Source organism: Heloderma suspectum, chromosome 5 (genome assembly GCF_057233095.1).
Source record: "Heloderma suspectum isolate Gila_16-S chromosome 5, 16-S_ref, whole genome shotgun sequence".
NCBI classification, from domain to species: Eukaryota; Metazoa; Chordata; class Lepidosauria; order Squamata; family Helodermatidae; genus Heloderma; species Heloderma suspectum.
The window spans coordinates 206,302,377-206,325,580 of NC_139462.1; the positions used below are offsets into that span (position 1 = coordinate 206,302,377).

The 23,204-nt window shown below is 42.3% G+C and overlaps 1 protein-coding gene across 2 annotated transcripts in view; it reads left to right on the forward strand.

Annotated features, from left to right (window-relative positions):
* The window catches only part of SVIL (supervillin), a 209,655-nt gene that overhangs the window by 177,853 nt on the left and 8,598 nt on the right, over positions 1-23,204 (forward strand). For both annotated transcript variants that reach the window (XM_084859163.1, XM_084859164.1), the window contains 17 exons: positions 1,163-1,313; positions 3,278-3,367; positions 3,464-3,550; positions 4,135-4,312; positions 6,089-6,261; positions 7,402-7,557; positions 9,613-9,749; positions 10,262-10,409; positions 10,539-10,684; positions 13,635-13,810; positions 14,324-14,465; positions 15,275-15,551; positions 16,462-16,613; positions 18,274-18,379; positions 19,920-20,127; positions 21,753-21,886; positions 22,223-22,378. In XM_084859163.1, the coding sequence (XP_084715289.1) occupies positions 1,163-1,313; positions 3,278-3,367; positions 3,464-3,550; positions 4,135-4,312; positions 6,089-6,261; positions 7,402-7,557; positions 9,613-9,749; positions 10,262-10,409; positions 10,539-10,684; positions 13,635-13,810; positions 14,324-14,465; positions 15,275-15,551; positions 16,462-16,613; positions 18,274-18,379; positions 19,920-20,127; positions 21,753-21,886; positions 22,223-22,378 (2,617 nt within the window). The remainder of the gene's footprint in view (positions 1-1,162; positions 1,314-3,277; positions 3,368-3,463; positions 3,551-4,134; positions 4,313-6,088; positions 6,262-7,401; positions 7,558-9,612; positions 9,750-10,261; positions 10,410-10,538; positions 10,685-13,634; positions 13,811-14,323; positions 14,466-15,274; positions 15,552-16,461; positions 16,614-18,273; positions 18,380-19,919; positions 20,128-21,752; positions 21,887-22,222; positions 22,379-23,204) is intronic.

Below are 23,204 nucleotides of genomic sequence, written 5' to 3' on the forward strand. Positions count from 1 at the left end.
GTTAAAAGGACCAGGTAGCAGGTGATGCGGGAAAGCTCTGCCAGCAACCCTGGGCAGCCGCTGCCAGTCAGAGTAGCTAATACCGGGCTAGCTGGTCTGACTCTATAAGACAACTTCATATGCTCATATGATTTGCCACTTGCCTTTGTAGCTACAGCATTGTTGCCCATAAATTGATCCTCTACCATACGCTGTTTTACACATGAAGCAAATACAGAACACTTCGGATGTTCTAAATATAGCTACCCGAAATTAATCTCACTCTTCACATTTAGCTAGAATGTAACAGTGCTAATGGAGTTTTCTTTCCCCCTTTTTATTAACCCCTTTCCCAAGCCTCTAAGGTAACGGTGGCAAATTGTGTGTTAATTAACAACTAACAACTAATTGTAGGTTAACTTTGTGTTGTTTTCTCCATGAACAAGCCAAAGGGTTCATATGTAACAGAGCAAGCTAAGATCAGGCCAATCGGAGGTTGCATATTTAAAGAGACAGCTACATGCTGCCTCTTTAATTAACCCACAACTTCCCACCATTATGTGTGAACTGGGTCAATGTGTGGTTTTTAGATGTTTCTGGCTTTTAGCTCCTTCTCTCTGCAGCTTTTGAAAGCAAAAATGCAAGCGCTTCTGGAGGGAGAGATAGTCCATAGCATAATGTGATCAGCTGTGGAAAAAAATTATGTAAAATGGCAATATGACATATATATTATATATCTTACATATAAATTACTTAAAATGGCAATATGACATATATATGCTTCCTAGGTCTGCATAGAGACAAATCTAGTGTGTTTTTAAAAGAAATCACAGAACTATCTTCCTTCTGCATGTCAGTAGTGTTAACTATGAACTGGTGCATTTTGGAAGATTATTGAAGAAATAATTTGCAACATGTTGCGCAGCCTTCTATGCTGCCCTGTCAACAAGCCTTGCAAAAAGCTACATCCAGTATGGCGCTATATGAATTCTGCAACTAAAGCAAACAAGGTTAGGCCAAAGGTGTATCATGGACAGAAGTAGCATCCAACAATAGCTTAAAAGGTACCAAAACAGTTGCTGTGAGACCCTGGAACATTTAAAGGGTTTGGGGAGCTTGTGTGCTTCATGTCACTGTCATGTTGCAGACTTTATTAATTGTCACCTCTTTCTGTTCGAAAAAGCAGAGGATGTCAGATACCTGTGAAAGTCAAATGACAATCGAAGAAAGAAAGCAACTGATAAGTGTTCGAGAAGAAGCTTGGAAGGCGCGGGGTAAAGGAGCAGCAAATGACTCCACCCAGTTCACTGTCGCTGGCAGAATGGTAAAGAAAGGTCAGTACTTTATCCATCTCTTGTACTTTGATTTAAAAAAAACTGTTAGTGAAAAGCAAGCATAGGAGGATTTGCCAAAGAACATTCAGTTACTTTAACGTATGGAAGCTGCTCATTTTCATTTTTCCCTACATTATTTGTAAAGCCATTTTAATTAAATTAAAACCCCAGAAGGACAATATAGCAGCAACAGCAAATTATTTGTATTCTGAACTAGAAATCAAAGTATGTCTCTAAGAACTGAGCATCCAAACTGTGTTCTGATCGCATCTTGTTAGGATACTTAATCAAGTATCCTTGTTTGTAGGAAGTGCTTTTATCTTTTCTGACTGCTGTATCTTGATTTTCCTCCTTGGGTATGTTTAAATATGGACTGTTCTATTCAGAACAAAGAAACCGTCTTGCTGGGGTGGGGGCAAAATCTCAAGTTGGTCTAGATGTGAGTGTAGATGGGGGAACTAAAAATCTAGCTGTCTGTGAAAATCCAGTTTTAAAACTCTGGGACTGTATATAAGAAGGCAGCAATTATTTCAGAAATCAACCCTTTGCCTAGTTGGTTAGAGCAATGGATATTTGTTCAAAAGATGGTAAGTTAAGAATTGCACTTTGCACGCTCTACATCAAGGGTGGGCAGAAAGTAGATTTCCAGATGTCTGGGGCTCCAGCTTCCAGCATTCCTGACTATTGACCATGTTGACATGGGCTTCTTGGAGCTGAAGTCCAAAACATCTGGAGATCTACCTTCTGCCCACCCCTGCTCTAGTTGGCTGCCTTCAGTCCACCAAATGGTTAAACTTGCATGTGGTGACTTATGTTCTGCAAATGATAGAAATTGACTATGCCTGAAGATGAATAGTCTAGACAGTTGTTTTCAGCCTGAATGCCAGGGAACCATGGATCAGGGTTTCTGCAATGAGAAGAACAGTAATGGTGGACAAGCTTCCCTGAAAGACAATTTGCCTACCACTTTTGTTCTTCTGCACTACACTACTGCAGGGGAGTGTTGGCAGTTCTGGAGAGAGAACCAATAGGCCTGTAGTCAGTGATCCATGTGAATGGACTATGTGCTCTGTTGAGAACATGCCCCAGAATCCTTTACAACACACTGGGGTTCCATGTCAGATATGAAGGGATTCCTTAGCCCTGTTCAGGCCTTCCGTACCTGAATAGGGCAAACATGTGAGGAGAGAGAGCGCCCTTCTCCGTCATCCTCTACTCATGGAAGATGACTTGAAAATCTGCATTCTGGCTCACATGGAGGCTCTCCCCTTCAGACAGTTGCCCTCCACAAGTAGATGGTGATGGATGCAACAAAGGAGAGAGGTGGAGCTGAAGCACTGCCTCTCGTCCCATGTTTGCCTTATTCAGGTAGAGAACACCTGAATAGGGCTCTTGTCGGACACATGGATTCAGAAACTGTACCCTGAAGGAAGGACATTTATAAAACCACTGATGTAACATAGGATAGCATTGACTCAAGTGCCCTAAAAAGAGAGCATGTCCATGAATATGTTCCTGAGGATTTGTCACAATAAATCATCCCTCTAGCAAGGATTTCCTCATCTTTTCCCCTGCGTCTGTGTTTGACAAAACAAAGGAATTGGTCTGCTTGTAGTCTATCCTTCCCCTGAAACCACCTCTTCCATCCATCTATACAAAAGCTACCCAAGTCACCAAATAAGTATGGGTGGGTGGGTGGAGGGAGGGAGGGAAGAGAACTAGAAGTTGGAGACTTATTTGTCTAGCACACTTCAGGGACTTTGGCAAATGCAAAATCTGGACAGAAAAGGGACTTGACACGGTTGTTGATCTGCAAACTTGCCTGAAATGTTTGATGCATATATTAATTTGATAGTGACTATAGAGAGGCAGCTTTCCCAGGTAAAATATTGAGATACGTTAATTTGGTAGACGTTGAAACATCCATTGTATAACATGAAACTGAAACTCTGCTTACCTTGCAGGCTTAGCAGCACCGACGGCTATAACCCCAGTGGCATCTCCTTTCTGCAACAGACTGAAGTCAACAACACCCATCTCAAAACCTCTGGAAGGTGGGCCATAAAAAAGTGTGATGCCTAATGAGAACAGTTACAATTATCTTTAAAAAAAAAAATCACAATGACTGCTTCCATTCTTTTTTTGTTTAGAAATTGAAGCTAGGCCAGATATGCAGTTAGAATCGGACATGAAGTTGGATAAACTGGAAACTTTCTTGGGAAGGCTGAACAACAAAGGTCTGCACCATTTTAAGAAGGCAGTCTGTATTTTCACTTACCTACTTCTAAAGCCTACTTCTATTGCTTTAGTCATTGTAGCAAAGCTTTTGCTTAGTTCAGAACATTGGATGAATAACTTTGTTCCCCAATATATCAATAGTACAATTACAGCCTTTATTTATATTCTGTCTTTCTTCCATTTTTTAGCTCAGAGTGACATACCTGGGGTTATCAGGTACTGTCTAATACAGGCAGCAAAGTGACTGAATCATGTGTCTTTAAGGCCATGCCATAGTTTCCCCCCATCATCTTCTAATCAGAGCTTCAGTAACCCATGGATGGGTCAGAGTCTCAAAAAAGGGGGTGATTTTACTGTATGTGTCAGCAAAAGTATGACTGAGTTGATCATCCCACCCATGTAGCAAAAAGAAACACCACATCCAATAATGGTGTAAAGCAAAGTTTAAAAATGCAGGGAAGAAAAAGTGCACAGGTATCTGTGTACATTTCCACCAAACACACTCCTTCTCAAGGATAAAAGTTAAAATTTAGACAGTATCAACAGCATACAACATTGTTTCAGATACCATTTTTTCCTGTAGTTGGCGGAATGCAAGAAACAGTGCTGACAGTCACAGGAAAATCTGTGAAAGAAGTGATGAAGTTGGACGATGAAGAAACGTTTTCCAAATTTTATCGTTGCATGAATTACCCCACTTCTTCCTTGCCTTTGGAGCTGGATGAGGACTTCGATGCAATATTTGATCCAGATGCACCAAAGTGAGCACTTTTATTTCATACATGGGAGGAGCAATCCTACGGCCGCTAGTCTGCAGCTAGACGGCCATAGGATATCTGGTTTTCTGGGAACCAACCTCGGAGCCCACACTCCGAGGTCAGTTCCTGGAGAACTGACCTTTCCCCCCCTTTCGCGCTGCCTCGCAGGCAGAGCAGAACAGCCTCGAGCTCTCCACTCGGAAGAGGAGTGTGGAGCAGCCAAAATGGGGCATTCCGGGGGGCATTCCAGGGTGGGGAAGGTGGAAATGCCAGCACAACACATCCTATTTTCTGGCAGCCTCCTCCCCTGCTCCGCCTTCCCGTGGCTAGACAGCCGAAATCAGCTGTCTAGCCGCACATGCAGGGCAGGAGAAGCGTGGAGGGAACAATCCCCTCCGTGCTTCTCCTGCCCTGCATTGGATAGGTGGTCGCCTCCAAGTTTGGAGGCAGCCGCCTATCCCTATAGGATTGCACCCTTAAACTCACAACTCAAGTCCAAGTTATAAGACAGTGTCATTGTAGTGTGCATCACATAGCAAATTCAGCTTTCTCCACCACCACTACCACCACAGTCCAGTTTTGCCTCTAGTATACTAAAAAGGGGAGCATCCAGCAGAGCACTGGTAAATAGGCCTGACTCTATGCCATAGCCAAATCAATGCATGGCCTCTCCAAACATGTCAGAACATCCAGTGCCAATACCACTTGTGGCTTCCATGCTTTAAGGCAGGGGTGCAGAACTGTTTTGGTGTGGAGGGCCAGATTGCCCTGAGGGCTGGATAACATCAGGGGGCCACACACACCCCTTGACGTCATCGCCTTTTTACTTCCCCCATGGCTGCTCTTCCCCCCATGCAAACCCTGCTGCCTTTCATTCCTGCTGCTACCTCCAAAATTGGAGATAATGAGCCTTTCTGCATGAGGCTTTTATTGTACACTCGTGATTGCTCACCCATGATAGTTTGCAGGTCCTTTATGCAATGTCATCCTCCTCCAGGGCTTCTCCCATGCTTTGCAACCATTATTATTGCCGGGGGTGGGGGGTCCTAATGAGGAAAGTCTGGTATTATTTAGAAATGGTGGATTGAGAGTCTCATGTAATTGAGCAATTCCACTATACCACAGTGCCATCTAGTGGTTGTATAATGAAAATATAGAAAGGCAGAGGAAGAAAAAACGTGGGGAAAAGCACATGTAAAGGAGCTGATCTTAATCCCTCAAAGAATCTGAAAGCAGAAGCCTCGGTAAAGGTGTAAGATAAAAGCCTCGTGTAGAAATGCCCAACAGTAGTGTTGAGAGGTGGCGGGATTTGCTGGGGGGAAGAGCACCTGTGAGTCCTAACCACTGCCTCTGGGTATCTGAGATTGGAGATAGCAGTGGGGATGACCTCCAAGGGGTTGCCTCCATGGAGCCAGGGCTTAGAGGAACCCCAAGAGACAGCATGGGCCAGATCGGGGTGCCCCATAGGTTTTGCACTCCTGCTTTAAGGCTAGAGTGGAGTCATATTTTTCATACTTCTCCCCCTGTAAGCATGGAAGGACTAGTAGATGATTTATTCAAATATGATATTCTCATATAAAACCATTGTCATAGTAGTAATGAGGCTTGAAAGGCAGGTGCTGGGAAACAGCAATGTGAATACTGGTTAATACGTTGAAACGTAGAGGTCAGTTGCATTGAATGCCTTTGGAAAAGGTTGCATGAAGTCTCTGCCTCTGCCAGCATTTAATGAGATGCTGATAAAGTTTAGGTTAACTGTGGAGATCTTTTGCTTCTCAGGTTAATTTCCTCAGTAGCAGAGCACAAGCGTGCAGTGAGGCCCATGCGCAGAGTCCAGGCTTCCAGGAACCCCTTAAAAATGCTAGCAGCAAGAGAAGACATCCTTCATGAGTACACAGAGCAAAGGCTAAATGTGGCCTTCATGGAGTCAAAGCGGATGAAAGTTGAAAAAAGTAAGTTCAGTGTCCCAGGGCTGCCGTCTCTGCTGCTTCTGACAAACAACTACAGTGCAGTATTCTCAGGATTCATGCTTTAGCTTTGAGGAGTAACAGTACTGCCAGTGTGTCCCCATAAAAAGTACACTATGGGCCCTGTTCAGTCATAATAATCTCAAACGAATAAACCATGATTTATCTGCCTAAGAACAAGCCATGTGTCTGCACTGTCCATCCTTGCTCCTCCCTTCACACACCTGACCTTGGTGCTGATACCATGACTGGTCTAAACCACAGGTTCCCAGGATTAAGCCATAGTTTCTCAGTTCAGATGTAATCGGAAAATGTGGTTTAAATACAGTGTAAAGCTGCAGTATCCATGCCAAAGCCAAGTGTGCAAGATGTGAGCAAGTGGGCACAAGACTAGTTTTCAGTTGTTTATCAGCTCGAGATAGTTACGTCTGAACGAGATCTTTTTGGTGTTAAATAGGGAATGCCTAAAAGCATATATTAAAACAATTAACAGAATGGTACAGGCAAGGGGAACAAGTTTTCAGTCATCACCAGGGCTGTCATGACAGCTATGCAATAGGAGCTCATAGCGCTCACACAAATGCATGTTCCTTTTTATCACCATTATCATATGCTTAGCCAGGGGTGGGGAGGAATTCTTCATTTTCTGTCTAACAAAATATTGTGACTTGAGTTCTGGGAAAATGTAATGTTTTTTCCTGAAATATAACTGCTAAAATATCTGGATCCTTTGCAACAATTGAGTAACTACTGTGCCAAGAAAAAAATGTCTGGAATGATCCTTATAGATATTAGGACTTGCTACTCTAAAATGCACACGCACAGAGAGAGAGAGAGAGAGAGTTAATTGTTTCCATTTTTCACCATTATCTTGGAATGGTCCTCCTGGAAATGTAAGGTTCTTTAGTTTCGTGAGTAATTTGAGCTCAGCCTGTTTTTTGTTGTCTCTTTCAGCAGCAACAACAAAACAAAAAGTTAGAAATGAGCCATGCATGAAAAAAACTAAATAAAATATGGAAATGAAACATAATGTAGTTTCTTTCTTGTTTTTGTGTGTGGCTTTCTTTTTCTTTTTCTCCTGCTTTTTTTTTTCTTTCTGTCTTTTGTTACTTCATCTGTCTTAAGTGTCTGCAAACTCAAATTTCTCAGAAGTAGCACTTGCTGGCTTAGCAAGTAAGGAAAACTTCAGCAATGTTAGTCTGCGTAGTGTCAATCTAACAGAACAGAACTCAAACAACAGTGCCGTGCCATATAAGAAGTTGATGCTCTTGCAGATCAAAGGTATGTGAAAGAGCTCTTAAATACTATTTTTTTAAAACTCATTTAAAATGCAGAATATTAATCAAATATACATGGGGACCAATGATTAATTTGTTATGTGTGGAGAAGGTGGGACAGAGGGAGCAAAGAGACTAATCTTTCCTGGCTCATCTTTCCTGCTTCCTCCAACATGTCCCCATGCTGGGGAGCAACAGCATCCATATACTGGAAGAGGTTCCAGAATAAAATGTTGATAGATCTCGACTCTCCAGCCTAGATCAGGGCTTTTTTGTATTTACTGTAGTATGAACAAAGGGGTCTAATCTTAATCCCAGAAAACAGAGCCAAAAGACAATAAAACATACAGTGAGGTATGAATAAGAAATTTAAGTTATTTATATCCCACCTTTCCTCCAAGAAGCTCAAGGAAATCTGCATGGTACTCTTTTTCATTTATCCTCACAACAACCCAATGAGGTTTGGCAGAGAGAGAGAGAGAGCGCAACCCAAGGTCACCCAGTGAGCTTCATGGCTGAAGGGGGATTTTTAAAAATATATCATTACATATATGCCCCCCTCTTGCAAGGAACCCAAGGCAGCTCCTCCTCCTCCATTTTATTCTCACAACAACCCTGTGAGGTAGATGAGGCTGAGTCAATGACTGTCCCAAAGTCACCCAGTGAGTTTTGAACCTGGGTCTCCCAGATCTTAGTCTGGAACTCTGACCAGTACCCCGCACCAGCTCTCAAATTAAATATACAAGCGTATAATACTATCACAAGTGAAAGAAATATGACTTGTGACTGCTATATGTTTGAGCTTCTTCAATTTCAAGGCCTTTTACAATTTGCTATGCAATGCAGCATCATGTACTGAAGTAAAAATCTGCTGGCAAATAAGAGACAAAATCCATCATTCCCTCTACTTCCAGTGTTCAAGCTGTGAGTGCCAAAATGATACCATCTACACACAAGAGGGTGGTATTCGCGAGCTTGGGAGAATCTCATTAAATCCAATGAAGAGAGAGTCCTTGGTAGCCTCTGTGTGCATGTTTGAACCCCATGCCCATAGCAAACCGTTAGACTAGGAGTCAAGACAAATGTTTGCTAGTATTCTTAGCTGCTTTGTCCATTTCTAGCTGGAATGTTTAAGATTGACCACTGGGTTGGAGGAATTGAAATAAGTTTGTAAATAGAGATTTGTGGGCGGCTTTCAGTGCATTTTATTCCTTGTTGTTTTTTACTTGGAAGTAGAACATAAAGGCATAACAGCTAGGATAAAATATAGGAGAAAGTACATAAGAACATAGGGTTATATCCAATCTTAATACTACTTAGAGTTGACCCATTGAAATGAATGGGACTTAAGTTAAACTAATATTGGAAACAACCTATAAGAAGAGTCCTGCTGGATCAAGTCAAAGGGCTGCCTAGTCTAGTATTCAGTGGCCAACCAAATGCCTACAGAAAGCCCAGAAGTAGGACATAAGGGCAGGAGTCCTCCCCTGCTGCTGTTCCCCAGCAACTGGAATTTAGAGGCATGCTGCCTTTTATCCTGGAGGTAGCATGTAACCATCTTGACTAGTAGCCATTGATAGCCTTATCCTTTATTAATTAGTCTATTCCCTTTTAAAGCCTTCCAAGTTGGTAGTCATCACCACATCTTGTGGTAGCAAATTCCATAGTTAACTATGCACTGTGTGAAGAAGTACTTTGTCCTGAATTTCCCACCATGCAGGTTCATGGGATGGTCCTGGGTTCTAGTATTGTAAGACTTTCTCTACACCATGCATAATTTTATAAATCTCTATCATGGCCCTTCATACATTTTTCTAAACTAAAAAGCCACAATCATTGTAACTTTTCCTCATATGAAGTTGCACCATCATGCAGCTTTATTCCTCCTGTACATGAATCTTCTACTACTTATTAAGCCTGCTCTTACATAAAATGACATTGGGGGAATGGAATATTTATCTGAGACAGGGGTTTTTGTTTAGGAATAATTAAACCTGGAAGTTGTCTCCAGTGCTTATTTATAGGAATGTAATTAGTCTGAGTTTTTCTCACTATGTAGGAAGAAGACATGTTCAAACAAGATTAGTCGAACCAAGGGCTTCATCACTTAACAGTGGCGATTGTTTCCTGTTACTTACCCCTCATTACTGCTTCCTCTGGGTCGGGGAGTTTGCAAATGTCATAGAAAAAGCAAAGGTTAGTGCTCTGAAACATTGAGATACAACTCTATTCCTCATTTTCTGTCATTTGTTTCTGGGGCAGTTCAGCTGTGGGTGGACACAACACAGAATAACATGAGCTGGGTAATACAAGAAGTAAATGACTGTTCCTAACATGTAAAATATGACGTGAATGGGGCAATTCTCCCTTTTTCCCCACTTTGTAACTCCCCCCTTCCCAAAGCTGGTATAGTAGATAGTAAATTGTAAAACCATACAACTGGGCATAGGAAATCATGAGGGAAAAATATCTACATTCAAGCAGAAAAATGGATTTAAATAGCAGGATGTCCTTTTTGGCTTCTGAAATTGAATGGGATAAGTTCACATTTAAATGAGAAAAAGAAGGCCTATATGTATCTGGCATAGTTTCTGTGGTCAGCATTGTTTGTCAAATGAAAACAGCAAAGACTACCCATTCTTTCTCTCTCTTCTGAACTGAGCTATTGTCTCACCAACCTATTCAGCTAATCATGTCCAATTTCTTAGGCTTCAGAACTAGCAACTTTAATTCAGACAAAGCGAGAACTTGGCTGCCGAGCTCCATATGCGCAGACTATAGAGGAAGGAATCAATACCCACACTCATGCAGCCAAAGACTTCTGGAAACTCCTCGGTGGCCAGACAAGTTACCAGTGTAAGGAAGCTTTTGTTTTCTCCATCTCAGTGCTGCTTGCCGGTTGTTAGAAAATTCTTGAACGGCTTCTTCCAACTTAAAATGCTGGTGCTATGTTAGTAATGTTTCTGCTTCTCTGCTCATTTCTAGCTGCTGGAAGACCAGAAGAAGATGAAATGTATGAAGCAGCAATAATAGAAACAAATTGCATTTACCGTCTAGTTGATGATAAACTTATTCCAGATGATGACTACTGGGGAAAGATGCCAAAGTGTACACTGTTAAATTCAAGAGAGGTATAATAAGTGACATTTTAAAGTTCAGTAGAAAGAAGCTTTAGTGCTCCTAAAAATGGGGGTGCAAACAAACACTTTCCTTTTGCCCCATTTCCTAGGTTCTTTTCTCCTTAGGGCTCAACTGAGTCAAAACTGGACCCAGAACCATCCCTTCAGTGGATGCATACTGCTTTTCCCTGGTAACTGAACTAACACAGTTGACCCCCAAACACTACCTAAATTAGAGCTAAGACTGCCCAGGTCAGCATATAGGAACTGTGGGAACCAGGCAGTATTCTAGCAAGCTGACTGCATGGTTCACTGTTCTAAACAGAGGAAATAACCTGTGCACGGGAGCCGGGGGGGGGGGGTTGGGGAGCGCATGAGACAGGTGAACACCCTTAAAGGTTAAAAAGACGATAATTGAGAGCCAGTATTTCTTTGAAAGATATGGATGTCGTGGTTTTGCAGTGGAGTTATATAACGGTAAATATGCAGACCTGCCAAAAAGGCAGCCAAGAAGCCATTTATTTATAAAAGTATGTTATTTTATAAATGCACAAGTTGTCTTTTGGTCCAGACAGGGCCCGCAAGGCAACTCAGGGCCAAACTAAAGGATTTATTTAGTTTCATGTAAGGGTGTGCGGCTGTGATTCAGATTGGGACCATGGTGCTCTGAGAGGGGAGTGGGTTAAACCTTCCCCCACCCATTTGCATCCTGCAACTCCACATACATATCCACTGGGATTGCAGGGGCTAAAAAAATGAAAAAAGTCCAATGGAGGCTTGTTTATTTTTTAACCCTCCTTGCAGTGGGGGATTGGCATTTCAGAATGAAAATGGGTGAGAGGAAGGTTTAACACCCCCCTCCCAGAGCACTGTGATGCTGATCCGAATCATAGCTGCACACACTTACATGAAGGTAAATAAAACTATCACACATAGCACCTCTACACATAATTAGACAAATATTTAGTTTGGCCATTACATTTAACTTGCAATGATGTAAAACATTTAAAAGATATTAAAACAATCTGAAAACTTAAAAATAATAATAGCAGAAATTGAGAGCAGGAGAGAATCTTAAAAACAGTGTGGAGCTAAGAGATTTAAAATACTAAAAAGCCATACAGAACAAAAAGGGTTTAAGAGCCCACCTAAAACTGAACAAAGAAGGGGCCAGCCTAACTTTCTTTGGGAGAGTGTTCCACAGCCAGGGTGCTGCCATAGAGAAGACCCTGTCCTGTGTTCCTGCTAACGTAACCTCTCTTGGTGGTGGGACATGGAGAAGGGCATTTGTATAGGAGGTCATCAGCAAATCAGTTATTCTTCAGAAATTATACTTAAATTATACATTGGAGCTGTTTGCATGACATGACAGCCCACCATGGGTTATTTAACCCATGGTTAGGTTGTGGTACATGCAGGGTGCACACGGCCACCGTTTTGAATATGGAACCCCTGCTCAAGGGTTGCTGTGTTGTGTGAAACCAGTGAGTATGGGTTATGCATGTTGGCAGAACAGTGAGAACCTGACAAGGGCTGAGCTGTGTGGAATCCTAGCTGAAGGAGCACACTTTACCCTGGATAAATCACACTGGAGACTCTGGGTCAAGGGATCAAGGAAGCTGGCTTTTATTACAGGAAATACATTTTGTATAGGAGGGTCCCCAACTCAAGATGGAGGGAGACCCAAACAGATGTCTCCTCTCTGAGAGGCAAGAGCATGAAGAAGAAGGAAGTAGGAAGTGAGGTCAGCAAACCTAGGAGTATCAGTCTAACATTGGAAGGAAGGCCAGCACAGACCAGAGGACAGTCTAGGAAGCTTGGAGTTCCTCTCTCTATCTCTTCTCTTGCCATGCAGACACATCTACCCTTTTCTTTTCTTCCCTTTTTTCTTTTGGAGCTAGCTGAGTTGCACCCACACTTCCAACAATGTGAGGGTTGTTTAATCCTCGCATAACCCATGCTCGCTGGGTTCGCACGACACAACACTTAAGCAGGGGTTTCATATTCAATATGGCACCTCCAGGTGCCACAGCTGATCGTGGGTTAAATAATCCACAACAAGCTGTGATGCTCGTCCAAACCTGGTCATCATGGAGACCCATGTTTCCCTGGAAACATGCAGGTGAGAAAAATGTGATATAATTAAGTTTGACAGCCAGTGGAGTGGGGTGGCATTCACATGCATGGAGATATTAATGGAATGACATCACATGTTACTGGGGAGACATGGGCTGCTTATGCCCACACATCTCTGCATTTCTTGTAGTCTGAAGTTAAAACTAGAACACTGGATTTCAAGACAAAACATCTATGGAGAGTTCCTTCTCGTTGCAGCCCACCTCAGCGGATATGCTATCTAAATATGCTGGCATGCCTATAGCTACTGCAGTTAAACTAAAGTGTAGGCGAATATTCGTGACAACCGATTCAGCCCCAGTTTCACACAAGCCTCTCTTGCTTGTTAAGTTTTCAGCAAATACAGACCATAGAATGCTTTCAGACGTGTGTTCACACATCATTTGGATTTCCTTTGTGTAGAATCTGGATTTTATTTTATTTTGATGCGGAATTACCACCAAACAATTGTCATATAGAAAGTACGATAGGTGTAGTAATGATTATCAAGGGTAACCTATTTGAGTGTCAGTGTCCTTCCTATAGATTGGGGAGCACACAAGCCTGAGGTTTGTTCTCATAATACAGCTGATGCATGTGATCCCTGAAAGAACACAGATAAGCTAACAGCATAAGGATGCAAATGTACTGTCCACAAATGAAAGCTTTGATTCCCCAAAATTTGATTTACCTTGCTTAATCTATACCGTTAGTTATGTGTTGTTATTATCAGCATTAGTACTGTTGTTACTCAGCTATAGATCCCAGTATTTACTCAGCATTTCTCCCACCCATTCCTTTTATGGCTAAATGAATCAACATTGTTCCCTTTTTCCCTGTCCTTCAGGTCTTGGTGTTTGATTTTGGTAGTGAAGTCTATGTTTGGCATGGGAAAGAGGTCACGCTAGCACAAAGAAAAGTAGCATTCCAGTTGGCCAAACACTTGTGGAATGGTACCTTTGACTACGCCAACTGTGACATCAATCCTCTGGATCCTGGTGAATGCAACCCCCTTATTCCAAGGTATTAAACCCTATGATTCTTAATGCTGAATTTGCTGACCTGACTGATGCCTCCATAACAAGCATCGTTGGGAGTTTAAGGGTCTGAATTGCTTGTGGATTCCCTTAACTTGCCAGTTGTCATGTGTTTGTGGGGGGGGAAAGATGGCCTCTGCGTTCACGTTGGCCACTGTTATGGAACACAGAAATCTTGTGCCAGTTTAAGAGAGACAGAAAACAGATTAGGAAAAATAAATGTTTCAAGTTTAGTTTTTAAATTATTTGAAACAGGCATGCATCCTATTACTTTAGTTCTTCATTCACTTTTACAATCCTTAAACAAAACTATAAGTGTTATACTTGTGGAATCTCAAGTTCTTGTAATTTTCAAAAATCAAGAATTAGGACTTTCAAAGTTGAATTAGGCAAGACATGTAACACATGTAACACATGTAACTCTGCTTTATTGAATAGCAAGAAATGTTAATTGATGTGAAGGCGTTTTCTGTAATGGTCTCTCCTTTCACTAACACAGAAAAGGACAAGGGCGACCAGACTGGGCTATTTTTGGCAGGCTTACAGAACACAATGAGACAATACTGTTTAAAGAAAAGTTTCTTGATTGGACTGAACTGAAGAAACCTGCCGAGAAGAATTCTGGGGAATCTCCTCAGAAGGTGGCAGAATTACTTACTTATTTATAGCAATGATATTTACGTTAGTTGATGATGCATGGCAGATCATGGCATGTAAAGTACTTGAAATTACTATAAGGTCGGGTGGGCAACCTATGGCCCTCCAGATGGCCCTTGAGGACTGCAACTCCCATCACCCGCAGCCAGCATAGCCAGTGGCGATGGATGATAGGAGCTGCAGTCCCAACAACATCTGGAGGACCACATGTTGTTGTCCCCTGCTGTAAGAGATGACATTATTTTATGTTAATTCTGCAGATGAAAAAACTAAGCCTAGGGACACAGTGCTCTGCATCCTCAGCCATGCTGGCTGTGGCATACTGGGAGTTGTAAGCCTTTTTTTCTGTCTGAACATGCAGAGGATTGTGCCTTAAGAGAGTAATTTGGCCAGGGGGGATTACCTCATGAATTCATGGATAATGAATTGCACCCAACTTTCACTATAGCCACTGGAGTACCCTGGCTCTCTATACTAGACTGACTTAATTATTATAGCATTTCTTGTAGTTCCTTAAAAACAAGTAACTGAAATTTTCATTTGCAAGGCTGCATTTTATCATATCAAACATAACACCCTTTCCTCTGGCCCCCGAAGCCTACTCTCTATTGTTCGGAAGCTTGATTGGCTATCAGCAACCTAACTGGATCGTTGATAAGCTTGTGTGTGCTTTTAGTCTTCTGATAAGTGCTTTAAATCTGGCTAGCTTTTTTCTGGCTTTATATCCTAATATGTTTAATGGGCTTTCTAAAATGGTTGTCTAAGATGAAAACTGGTTGGCGTCTTGTTTCAGGAAGAAACCAAGTCTGATGCGAAACCATATGATGTCATGCGAATGGTCCCAGTGCCCCAGACAACAGTCGGTACAGTCTTGGATGGGATGAATATCGGCCGTGGATATGGATTTATTGAGGGAGATGACGGGAGACAATTTGAGATTATCACTGTCTCTGTGGATGTCTGGCATATCTTGGAATTCGATTATAGCAGGCTTCCTAAGCAAAGCATTGGGCAGTTTCATGAAGGAGATACATACGTTGTGAAATGGAAGTACCTAGTGAGCACTTCAGGTTAGTGAAAATCTGAATTCTCTATAATGAAGTATTGATATGCTTGAATCGGGTAAAATTGATCTGCACTACTCATGGTGCACTGAGCTATTCAAGCACATCAGCAATTGAATTTGTTTTTAGTATATTAATTGCTAGGAACTACCTTGCTTCTGAGGATGAGGATATGAATATAAATAAGTGTTGGTTTATGCTGCTACACAATCCTTCGTAGTCCTTTTGATATTCTAGAAGATACCTATTTATCACCTCTTAAAATAGGTCTGATATAGAATCTTCCGCTCCTGTTTTAAAACGATGCTGTTAAAAAACAGAACCACTAAATATTCTTATCCTCTGCACTACCTGAGTTAAGTGCTTTCCATAAAGAATCCAGAGACCACTTGTAAAAACAGTAAGTATATCAGCAATGTAAAGTTCCTGTACATACCTCTAGATTTTGGAAACCCTTTAAATCATTCTGTTCTAATATAATTTTACACAGGAGCATCACACTCCATGCACCTTTTGCTGCTGTGCTGTATCTCTTTCCAGTATTGTTCAGTAATATTGGATGCAGCATCCAAAAGCAATCGTAGCTGTCAAAGACTAGTATAGTGTGGAAAATGACACAGGATACTAATTTTAATGTGGCAGCATGATGAGGATTCATGTTATCACATGCATATTGCAACTCTCTTCATTTGTTGCAAGAAGTGCTATGTACTTTTTATTCTAGTGCTTTGGTAAGTATAGGCTGCTGGTCTGAAGAGGTTTTCTTGTATGTATGGTTGCCTGCCAGATCCTTTATGCATCAGTTCATTGTAGGGACACTGCTTTGGGTTCATGTTTGTTAGCTTAGCCTTAGATGTGAGGTTTAAGCTGAGCGTGTACCCTCCAGGTTACAGACTCTTTTGGGTTTGCTTTGCAGTTGGAAGCAGACAAAAGGGGGACTTACAAACCAGGGTTGTTGGCAAAGAGAAGTGTGTATACTTCTTCTGGCAAGGGAGGCATTCTACCGTCAGTGAGAAGGGAACATCTGCACTGATGACAGTGGAGCTGGATGAAGAGAGAGGCGCTCAGGTGAGGACTTTTGGATTCTTCCACTTTCAGCACTGCCCAGAACTTCAGAGTAGGCAGGTGTTGCCAAATCAGTTTATCCAGCCTCACTCCTGAAAGAGGAGCACATTGGGCTTCATTGTAGCTGCAAGAATAACAGAACACGATTCACTTAGGTGAAAACCTCTGTAAATGTGGGTCATATTGCCAGGTACCATTGATTTTGTGCGCCATCAAAAAGAATTAAGGCCAGTTCAGATGTGACTTTGGATTATTTGTTCACGGGAAGGAGTCCTCCCCAGCATCTGAATTTAAATCAGCAATGTAACATTTGAACTTGGGTGTTTGTGAACATCTGCTGCAGCAATGTCTCTGACTTCCAAAGCGTGTTACAGACCATTGGTGGTGATGCTGGTGAGCAATATATGCATTAGATTTCTCATGTGCGTGGAAATGCCATATGAAAGATGTCCTGCAAAAAAGGAAGGTTTAAATTAATTTTTAAAAATACTGCTGCCTCTGATGTTATAGTCAGAGCTAGCAGTATTTTTAAAAAATAATTTATTTATAATAATTGTGTATCTCCCAGTAGCAGACATTCTCTAGGAAGTTAATAGTAAAGGAGTAGGAATAATACTATGACTTCTGATCCTTGGAAATCTAGAGATAAACTCATTGCAGGGCCTACATCATGCTTGCACACCCTAATACAATGAACATATCAATTTGCATGCTTGGTGTTGTGCCACTATTTATTATTTTGGAGACAAGGTAAGGGAAGAACCATAGATCAGAGATGGAGCATATGCTTTATGTTCAGAGGATCCCAGGTTCAGTCCTCAGCATCTCCAGGTAGGGCTGGGAAAGACTCCTATCTGAAACCCTCTAGACCCTCTGCCAGTCAGTGTACTGTCGACAGTCTGGAACTAAATGGAAAAAATAGTATCACTTAGTATAAGGCAGCTTCCTGTAGAGATTTGCCCTTTAGGGACAAAGCTGCTGCCAGAAGGGAATAATTTAGAGACACAGCACCAGATAGCGTTACTTCCTTCTTCTCCGAGCCCAGAGGTGGGACTTTCAGAGGAGGCTCATATAACTGTTCAGGGTGGTGTGCACTTCTGGAAGCAGTGTAATACAGAGTATGAGAATTAACTAGCTGATTATGGAAAGAATTCCCATGCTTTGTTACAGATGCTTCTACCAGCTTTCTGAAAGCAAGGTAACTTGGCAGGCTTTCTTGGGCTGAGAATTCTACACTTCAGGTGCTACCACTGAAGTGGCTCAGCTTTTCATAGCCCCCTTCCATGCCTTGGAAATCCGTGACATTATAGCAGAGCTTAATCTGATGACCTAAACACTTAGGGAGGTTCGTGTGGCACCAGCTGCTTCCTTCGACCCAAACAGTTTATCAAAATACAGTGGAGGCCAGAAGCTCCAGTGCGGTGGTGAATTCGCTCCACGTTTCAGTCAGAACCCATCAGAACTCTAAAAACGCTATCCAATGTGTGGAAGCTTCCTTTAGAGTTCTGATGGGTTCTGACTGAAACCTGGGGTGGATTCATTGTCCCACTGACATCGGAGTCACCAGCCTCCTCAGTCAAAATATTTATGTAATTGAATGTAATGTGCAGTGTGGTGTTACATGAAACTTAATTTGCTGTGATTCCTAAAAAACATTTTTCAGGTGCAAGTTCTTCAAGGAAAGGAACCACCATGTTTTCTCCAGTGTTTTCAAGGTGGAATGATTGTTCACACTGGGAGAAGAGAAGAGGAAGAAGAAAATACACAAAGTAAAATAGCTTCTTGTTACTGTTTTTCTGCTGTGTTTTAGAAAGAAGAGATACTTTTACCTGTGTGATACTTTTACCTTAATCTACTCTGTTGGTCATCTAAACACACTAGGATTTGATTTGACCAGTACTTTTTTCGAATGTCAGGGTCATCCCTGAGAAATAAGTACTACTAGTGAAGGCAAGTACATGTGAGCATATGTGAGGTTTCCGTTCTCTATAACTGAGAGCTAAACTCATTGTAAGTTGTCTTGGGTCTTTACGTTCAGAAAGGTGTTTAAGAAACTTAATTGATGGTGATGATGATTATATTATAATAATAGCCATAATCATCATCATTATAATCCTTTTCTCACAAAGCTAGCAATAGTTTTGAGTCAAACCACATTATATTATTTATTTGTGATATTGAAATACCGCTAAATATAATTATATGTGAACCTAAGCAGTTTATACGTGAACCTAAGCAGTTCATGTATAAATATTAAAATCACATTTAAAATACAATTTAAAAAAACACAACATTAAAAACAGTTCCAATTACAATAAAAGCAATACAAGGAGGGAGCAGCATGACTAAATTAATTACAACCCGGGGGAAGCTTGGGTGAACAAGTGCATTTTCAGGAGGCATTTGAAAGATGCCACATTTTCTGCCTCCTGAACCTGCATGGGGGCGGGTTTTCCAAAGGGTGGGTGCTGCTACCAAGAAGGCCTGCCATCGATGTATTGTGTCGCAATATTCCATTAATTTCAGGATGACCAGCAAGGCCTCCTCTGATGATCTTAATGGTTGGCTCAGTATATGTAAGGGAAGGAGGTCTGCTAGATACCCTGGTCCCAAGTTGTTTAGGGTTTTGTATGACCATAGCATAACCTCGAACATGGCTCAGTAGCTAATAGGCAGCCAGTGCAGTTTTTTATCACAGATGTTAAGTGAGCATAGCTGGGTGTCCCAGGGAGCATTGTAACTGCTGCATTCTGCACTAGCTGCAGCTTCTGAACCACGCACAAGGGCAGCCCTACATAAAGAGCATTGCAGTAGTCTGATCATGAGGTTGCCAGTGCATGGAACACCATGGCTAGGCTATTGCTGTCCAGGAATGGGCACAGTTGGCATACCAACCGGAGCTGGTAATGGGTGCTCCAGGCCACCGGTATGTGGCTGCGATGTTAACTAATTCTGTACCACAATTCAGCATCCCTTCTCCAGCAGCATAGCAAGAATGAGGGGGTGAGACAGAGTAACAAGTAGCATGGGATAGGAGGGAGAGTGGAGTGATAACTGCTGTGTTTGTAGCACAAGTGAAGTGATGCCACTTGTGCTGTTCTGATAGTCAGCACTCAGGATCAGCACAGGCACAGTCAAGATGAGGACTGCAGGTGTTGTGAGTAGTGATTCAGCACACCAGTCACTCACAAGCCTTGACCCTCAAGCCTCTCAAGCTAGTTTTAGCTTATCCAGCTCAAGTGGGCAGCTTAACTTGGAAGCAGTCTTGGTAATTGTGTAATGAATCTGTGTTGTCAATTCCCACTGCAGGTGATTGGCGACTGTACTGTGTACGAGGGGAAGTTTCTCTTGAAGGAAACTTGCTTGAGGTAGCCTGCCACTGTAGTAGCCTGAGATCCAGAACTTCAATGATTGTTCTCAACATTAACAAAGCCCTCATTTACTTGTGGCATGGCTGCAAAGCCCAACCGCACACCAAAGAAGTAGGAAGGACAGCAGCCAACAAAATAAAAGAACAGTAAGTAGCAAAGCTATTATTTTCTAGTTATTTGTATGGTCTGTCTACCTTTTGTCTGGAACTCTTATGTAAGAGCACTGAGAGTGGATGAAAAATGACTAAGTGGGGGTATGGCAGAGGTTTATTAAAAATAATATTGTTGTTTATTTTATTCATGTAAGAGATTTCTAAGCTACCTATCAAAATATCAGTATTTCCCCAAAGCAGCATACATGATATAAGAAAACCTTATTTTTTAAAAAAATAAAAATTCATATTAAAAATAAATGAAAATCGTTTCATTTTACTCCACCCTTCCTATCATATAAATTACATTTCTATCCTGCCTTTCCTCCAAGGAGTTCAAGGTGGCATACGTGATTCTTCCTCCTGTTTTATCCTCGCAACTGCTCTTCAAGCTAGGTTAGGCTGGTGACTGGCTTGAGATTCCTCAGGGCTTTGTGGCTGCCTGGGAATTTGAACCTGGGTCTTCCAGGTTCTAGTTTAACACTCTAACAACTACACTGCATTTGCTTTATAATTGCACATTATATATGGTATGGACAATATGGATAAAATGAAGCTTTTCTCGCCCTCTCTCATAAAAAGAAAACTCGGAGTCATCCATTGAAATTGATTGGCTGTGCATAACAACATAAGAGCCATGCTGGATCAGACCAAAGGTCCATCTAGTCCAGGATTCTGTTCACACAGTGGCCAACCATGTGACTGTGGGAAAGCCACAACTAGGACGTGAGTGCAATAGCAGTTTCTGGACAAATGAAAGACAAGAAAGAAATTCTGACTTGGATTCCTGCATTGAGCGGGGTGTTGGACTCAATGGTCTTGTAGGCCCCTTCCAGCCCTACTATTCTATGATTCTAAGTACATCTTCACACAACCCATAATTAATTTATGGAATTCACTGCCACAAGAGAGCACATTCCAGTGGTAGGTGGTGGCAAAGGGATAATGCCAAAAATACACAAAATACCAGCATATTATAGCTTAAAGCTCTTACAGATGGTAACTAAGCCTTAGGAGAGGCATGTCAACCTTTTAGAACGGAGAAACAGCAGCACAAAAGCCAGCAAACCACGAAGCCATTGGTGGTTGGAGGTGGGGCCAGGAGAAGGGGGAATGTCCTTCCGGGGAACTCCGGAGGGCTGGATTTGGCCCCAGCCTGAAATTCCCCATGCCTGGGCTATATGGGGCGTCTGTGCTGAGAAGCAGTATGCCCTTAATTCTAGCTGCTTTGGAGCAACAGCAGGAGAAGGCTGCTTCTTTCATGCCCTGATGGTGGGCTGTGCAGATGCACCAGGATGGCCACTGTGAGAAGCAGGACACTAAGCTAGGTGGACCTTCGGACGGTCCAGCATGGCTGCTTTTTTGTTCTTAAGTTGGGAAAACGACACAGAATCCATGGCTAAGCTGATGCCCAATTCATGCAGGCATAAGGATACAGATTGATGAGAACCATTGATGAAGAGGAAATATAAATTAAGAGAGTTGGCAAGTGGTTATTGCTCAGCATGGGTCTCATTTGGCAAAGTGACGGTGCGCAAAGTCAGTCTTGGTATGAATTGTGCCACACCACAAATTTGCAACGCTCACAGCAACGCTGATGGATGAATATTACATTTCAGATGTCCGTTGGAAGCAGGATTGCACAGTAGTAGCAAGGTGACAATACATGAATGTGATGAAGGGTCAGAGCCATTGGGATTCTGGGATGCCTTAGGAAGGAGAGACCGGAAAGCCTACGATTGTATGTTGCAAGGTATGGTGTTGCTCGGTTCTTCTGTGGGACTCCATTCGATAACCCAAAATGCTAAAATCTAATATACCTCACTGGAGAAAGTCCTTGTCTAAAATCATAGGAAAACTCTGAGTAATGTTAACTCATTGGCAAGAAAATGTCATGAAATGTTGTCTGTTCTCAAGAGTCAACAGGAAATATCAGCAGATACATACCCTGTTATTCATCTTATGTAACAAAGTCACCTGTTGGCTTTATTCATTATTCACAATACTTATGCAAAGCAAAATTTGAAATCTAAAATGTGTTGGTTTCTAAGATGCTAACGGAACTACTTTTGTTGCTCTTCTTTAAAAGATCCTGGGAAGTTTAATTTCACACCCCGCCTATTCATCCTTGGTAGTTCGTCAGGGGAATTCTCAGCCACTGAATACATATATCCAGCAAGAGATCCCTCTGTGGTGAATTCTATGCCCTTCCTGCAGGAAGACCTCTATACAGCTCCCCAGCCAGGTAAGTGAATGTAGTAATGTACAATACTCATAGCAATTTGACATTTTGCATATGAAACACCTAAGAAGCTCCTGGCCTCTAGAAAGACATGTTTATCCAGACATAGTGTGAATAGGGATGTGTGAACCCACTCCCATCCGGGTTCTGCGGGTGCTCACCCAGCCCCTGCCCCTGCTCGCTGGTCCCCTGACCACACTTGAGCCTCTCCTGTGCTCAGCGAGCAGCCTGCACACCCTGGCGGCCTCATCAAGCTTGGCGGTTGCCATTTTTTGCAAAATAAAATGATAATTGCAAAAAAAATAACCCTTGCATAATCCATGGCCTGTTCTAGGGCACTGCCACCCAGGTTTGGACAACACAACGAGCCACAGCTGCAGCTTGAATATTCAAGAACTGCCTGGCGTGCACCAGCACGCCCTGCAGACCACCATGGCTTTAACAAGCCACGATGGGCTGCAGCGATGATGCGAACCAGGTCCTGCGTCCATTTCAGAGGTGAGAATTAGACTCAAGACCAAGGTGTTAGACACCGGACCACGCAAATGTCTGAGGGAAGATTAATGTTCTGCTTTGACTACGATATTGAAAGGCAATTCTCTTCCCCCAACTCATTTCCAGACGGTAGAACAGGGATGGGCAAACTGGTGCTCTCCAGATGTTTTAGACTACAACTCCCATAATCCCTGATCATTGGTCATGCTGGCTGGGGCTTGTGGGAGTTGTAGTCCAAAATATCTGGAGAGCACCAGGTTGCCTGCCCAAATGGTAGAAGCACATAATGAAACAGGAAATGTCTTCGTGACCTGGTCAGTGCAGGGCCTGTTAT